The following is a 5,153-nucleotide window of genomic DNA, read 5'->3' on the forward strand; positions in this document are numbered from 1 at the left end:
TTTGTTACCATTGCCATGCATTATAAGACTGATGGACTCCAACGGTTGGACTTAAAAATCATCAAATGTGTTCTACTGAAGAAACAAAGTCACCTACATCTTGGATGCCCTGGGGGTAAGCAGATAAACATAAAATTTTCATTTTTGGGTGAACTATCCCTTTAAGCTTCATGCCACCCTCCAAAAAAAAGTAAAAACAAACATTTGTTTTTTAAATTATTTTTTTTAAATAAGTTGAGCTGTGCTTCATGTCACCCGTGAATGGGTCTATAATAATAATAATAATAATTATTATTATTATTATTATTATTATTAAAAATTATTGAATGACCTTCAGTCCTTTGACTTTTATCTGCTCAGGACTCTTGCAGAGATTGCAGAAAAAGAACAGCAGATAAAGGTCCTAAAGACAGACGTGCTGGAGAAAGGGAGAACAATAACAGGTGAGAAAAAGCAGTGGAATTAATTTGCTGCATTGGTTTTATGTTTTTCTGCGTTTTCAGTCATACACACTTGTGCATTTGGTGTAAAGTGTACTATAAAGTTTCTTTCTGTTCTATACCAGGTTTTCAGAATGATCTGAGGAGACAAGAAGAACAGATCCATGAGATGGAGGAGAATATTTCCATCCTCAGGAAAGAGCTTAATAAGACCGAGCAAGCCAGGAAGGACACCAGCATCAAGGTGCAGTCAACATTCACTCAAACCAGTCATCAATCAGTCTCAAATCATAGTGTGCTATAGTTAAACAGTCATAATTCAGCTTTACCTATTTTTTACCTGCTATATAAGCGTTCAGGTAGGCTGCATAATGATTCAGTGTGTTTTCTGTTATTGTACTCCTCTTGCAGGCTTCCTCTCTGGAGCTGCAGAAATCCCAGCTAGAGGCCAAGCTGGAGAAGATGGAGGAAGAGCTGAGCAAACACACACAAATGATCGCCATGATACACAGTCTCAGCAGCGGCAAACTCAAGGACGTCACTGCCAACCTCTCTCTGTGACACGTACATATTCATGTATACGCCATCAAGCCATGAAATACTTCACTTGCTTCATGAAATAAGAATAACTTATTTTATCTGTATGTTTGGTCACTTTTTGTCTGGACACTTTGTATGTTTTCTTTAACATTTTCATGAGTGAATGAATAAATGTCTATGTAATGTATATGTCTATTAAATTTTACATTAAATTTTTTTCTGCTTTCATTTTGGATGACATTCATTATTGAAATTATTCAGATATTGATGTAATGTGTAGATTTTTGAATGTCAGTCTTTGGCCACCAGAGGGCACTGTACAGACTGTTTAAAGATTGTGACGAACTATTTAAAAACATTTTTTCAATAAACAAGACTACTTGTCTACCCTCCCTAAGAGAAAATGTTCAGTGATCATTCCTTCAGTTTCACAATGATAACAATGTTTTACAGCTGAAAGTGTGTGTGCTTTATTAGGGCCATTCATGTAGAAGGTATGACTTCCTTGTTAAAATAAAATCTTCCTTTAAGCCTGTAAAAGTCAGTTTAAATCATAGTTTCTGTTTATTTAATGCGTGTTTTTTTTTTTGAGAACAACATAATATGCACATAAACAAGAACAAGAGAGAGTGAGACCCATAGAAAACGAATTCAATCAGGCTTGAACAAGATGCCATGATAGTTGCTAAAAAGAACATTATTTTGTGTATTTGGTGTAATGAAAGGTGTTTATGCGGTTTAAGGTTAAAAAAACACATTATTTTCCACATACTGGAAAATAATACCACACACTTTATTGTTTCTCCTCGATGCCCCGCCTTTCTGAAACGCGTCGATTTTTACAAAGCTCATCGGTCTGAAAAAGCATTCAACTTCTCAATCTCATGGCTAGAATCTGATGTTTCTGGTGAATTTCTAGCACTGGAAAATCTCTGTGTGAAAACACATGGCAGAGTTAAACACATACAGATTCAAATTTAAATGTGAGAAAGTGAGGAAGGCAGATTTATTCAAATAACATAAAAACTTTTGTCATAGTAATGGTCCTATCTTTTTGGACTCAAAGCTGTTTTGCATAATGTTTTTTGCTTAATTTAAAGGGAATAAATAAAGTAATGATGCAACAACAAAAGAACAAAATAAATGAACTTACCTTTAGTAAATTTTGTCTGTTTTTTACAACAAAAACAATTGCCACAATAAGACAAATGGTTACTATTATACTAACGCCAATTAATATGGAGGCTTCCATTCCCAAACCTGTATGGAAAGAAATGAGGATTAATTCTCTTTAAATGACGTCTCAAAGTGTTACGACCACGTTCAACACTTTTTATCTGCTTTAGTTATTTCTTTTGTGTCTGTTTGATTGATTAGATAAAAAGAATTTGAAAGATTCTAGATAGTAGAAATATTGAAATGTTACCTCTCGATGGGAGTTTGGTTTGTGTAATGTATCTGTTCTGGGCTGTAGTGCTTTCACATGTGTATGTTCCCAGCTGCTCTTGATTAAGATGAGAGAGTTTAATGGTTCCATTTTCTGGATGAAAGATAACCTTGTCCCTCCACTGCTCGGAGATTTCTTTCATAGAGGTTTTGCTGTCATATTTCAGGATGGTGGTGGAAAAACTCAAGGTGAGAGAGTAGTTGAAGTCCTTAGTGACTGGACATTCGAAAGTGAACTCATTCTCGGAGAGTTCTGAAGCAGCTAAATATTAAAAAAATAATAATAACAAAAAAAAATACAATATACATTTAAAATATTTCACACATTCTTTAGAATTATATGCTGTGTACTTCAAAATGTAACTTTATACTTTAAAATGTGTGTTTTCTCTTCCATAACATCAACGTAAAACATTGATGACTCATCCTGCGCTATAGTTTTTTACCCAGTCAAATGTTTCAGAATGAGAATAACCCCGTCCCCTACTACTAGCCGAAATAATGCGAAATTATTCACATGTTCACAGATTCTGCAAGGTGTTCCCAAACTTTCGCATGCCACTGTATTCTCGGAGAGTTCTGAAGCAGCTAAATGTTTAAAAAAAACACAAAAAAAAAAACAATGAGAATGACCCGTCCCCTAATACCGCTGTAGAGTAAACTAAAGGCCACTTAATATTTAAATAAAGGTACAAGCAGCCCTTTAATATGTAAGTCATCAGTGAATGGACAAGAGAGAGTTACTTCATCTTTCATTGAGATATCTGAAACACGATATTTTTTACATTGTGATATTACTAGAAATGCTCTGTGGGCTCCTAGATGCTTTATACGTGACCAAAAACACAACAAAAAATCTGTGAATTTACCTTGTTGTTTCAGACTAGCTGTATAGCATGTATTTTTAGTAGTTATGGAGCAGTTATATGTGTATGTATCGCTGATGACATCCACTTTAAGTTGACTTGTCACTGTAAACAGGTCATCTTCTGTTCGGCTGACAGTGTTCGGTGGCTCCATCGCTGGAGGGTCTGAGGACCACAATACTTCTGGTTCTGGATAAACTCCACTGCTGGTGCAGATGACTGTATCATCTTTTAATGTGATATCTACTGATTTAGCTGGAGCTAAAAAAATAAATATATATAGCAAAACTGTTACAACTGTTTTCTAAAAAAAAGTAATAGATCATTTTAGATCATATTGGTGCTAAATAAGATTATCTTGAATTATGCATTTGAGTCGTCTCCCTACACTGTCCGACTACTTATATATTTGTATATATATATATATATGCATATATTTTTATTAAATTAGAATATATTGTTTCTGTAGATACAGCAAACAACTTTAAATTAATAGTTATATATTCCTCCATCATTTTTAATTCAATTATGTCATTCACAATGCTTCATGGGCATTGCTGGGAAGATTACTTACAAACTGTAGTCTGTCACTGATTCCAAATTACATGACAAAAACTGTAGTTAGTAACATAATCCATTACATTACATGTTTTAGGTAATGAAATCAGACTACTTTTTGATTACTTTTAGATTACTTGTGACCTAACTTGTTTATCACATTGACTGAAATAGGATAATATTGTACAATGTTGATATAAAAATACAAAGAGCATGAAATAGAAACATGAAGTGCATTAAACATTACATCAAGGTTTCTTAAACTGGGTTTCATGAAGGAACTGCAAGGGATTTGTGAATTTAGTGAAAAGCTAATAATGAATCATAATCATAAATTGAATCATAAATCATTAAAATAAATCATTTAAAAATAACAACTATCAAAATAACAATAGATGACATATTTGTTTACCTTCATGTCATGCGACCATTAACCAACAGAGACCCCTGAACATGCAAATGTGTTATTTAATAATTACCTGACTACCGTAAAATCTCAGCACCCACTTAAAGTATTAGGTGAAAGAGGTTCAGCTGAAAAAAAGTTTGGAAATCCCCGCATTACATGTAAATGAGAAATAATGTGAATTTGTGCATTTTAATGTGTTTGATAAAAAAAGCCTTCCAAAGACAAAAACATTTGTGAATAATATGATGTAATCAATAAAAAAGTGACTGTAGTCTGATTACAAGTATTTTAAAACGTATTATAATCTAACTACATGTACTTTTTTACATGTAATTTTTAGAATCTGATTACATAATCCAGATTACAATCAGTTACCACCCAGCACTGTTCTCAGGATTGTTGTTCTTTCACCCACTTAAGATGTCAAATAGTTTTGTTACTTTGTCTTTGTCAATTTTCATAAAAAGCTACTTGAATGTCCTAATTGAACTATGGCCTAATTCTGGCTAAGCCCTGTTTGTGAAACTAGGCCCTAGTGTTTTAATAAAGACTTTTAAAAAATCTGAAGACTTCAAAAAAATGAATGGGAAAAAATACTTCCGTAATCAATGCTTCTGAAAAACGGGCGGGCACTAATGCACTCTATACTCTGAATGGCCAATCAGAATCAAGTAATCAGCATTATACATGAAACAAAATCTATTAAAGGGGACATATGATGCGATTAAAATTTTTCCTTTCTCTTTGAAGTGTTACAAGCTCTTGGTGCATAAAGAAGATCTGTAAAGTTGCAAAGACTAAAGTCTCAAATCCAAAGAGATATTCGTTATAAAAATTAAGAGTCAGCCACGCCTACCTAAAACGGCTCGTTCTAACACGCCCCCACATACCTAC

At 33.6% G+C, this 5,153-nt stretch overlaps 1 protein-coding gene across 1 annotated transcript in view; it reads left to right on the top strand.

The window, feature by feature from the left end:
* Window positions 1–1,433, top strand: part of LOC107705208 (protein CIP2A homolog) — a 25,251-nt gene extending 23,818 nt beyond the window's left edge. The window contains exons 19-21 of the mRNA XM_016508401.1: window positions 361–443; window positions 566–684; window positions 852–1,433. Coding sequence (XP_016363887.1) covers window positions 361–443; window positions 566–684; window positions 852–1,001 — 352 coding nt within the window. The 3' untranslated portion in view covers window positions 1,002–1,433. The remainder of the gene's footprint in view (window positions 1–360; window positions 444–565; window positions 685–851) is intronic.
* The last annotated feature ends 3,720 nt before the right edge of the window (window positions 1,434–5,153 follow it).

Source organism: Sinocyclocheilus rhinocerous, unplaced genomic scaffold (assembly GCF_001515625.1).
Source record: "Sinocyclocheilus rhinocerous isolate Xijiao unplaced genomic scaffold, SAMN03320098_v1.1 scaffold594, whole genome shotgun sequence".
Classification (NCBI taxonomy): Eukaryota; Metazoa; Chordata; class Actinopteri; order Cypriniformes; family Cyprinidae; genus Sinocyclocheilus; species Sinocyclocheilus rhinocerous.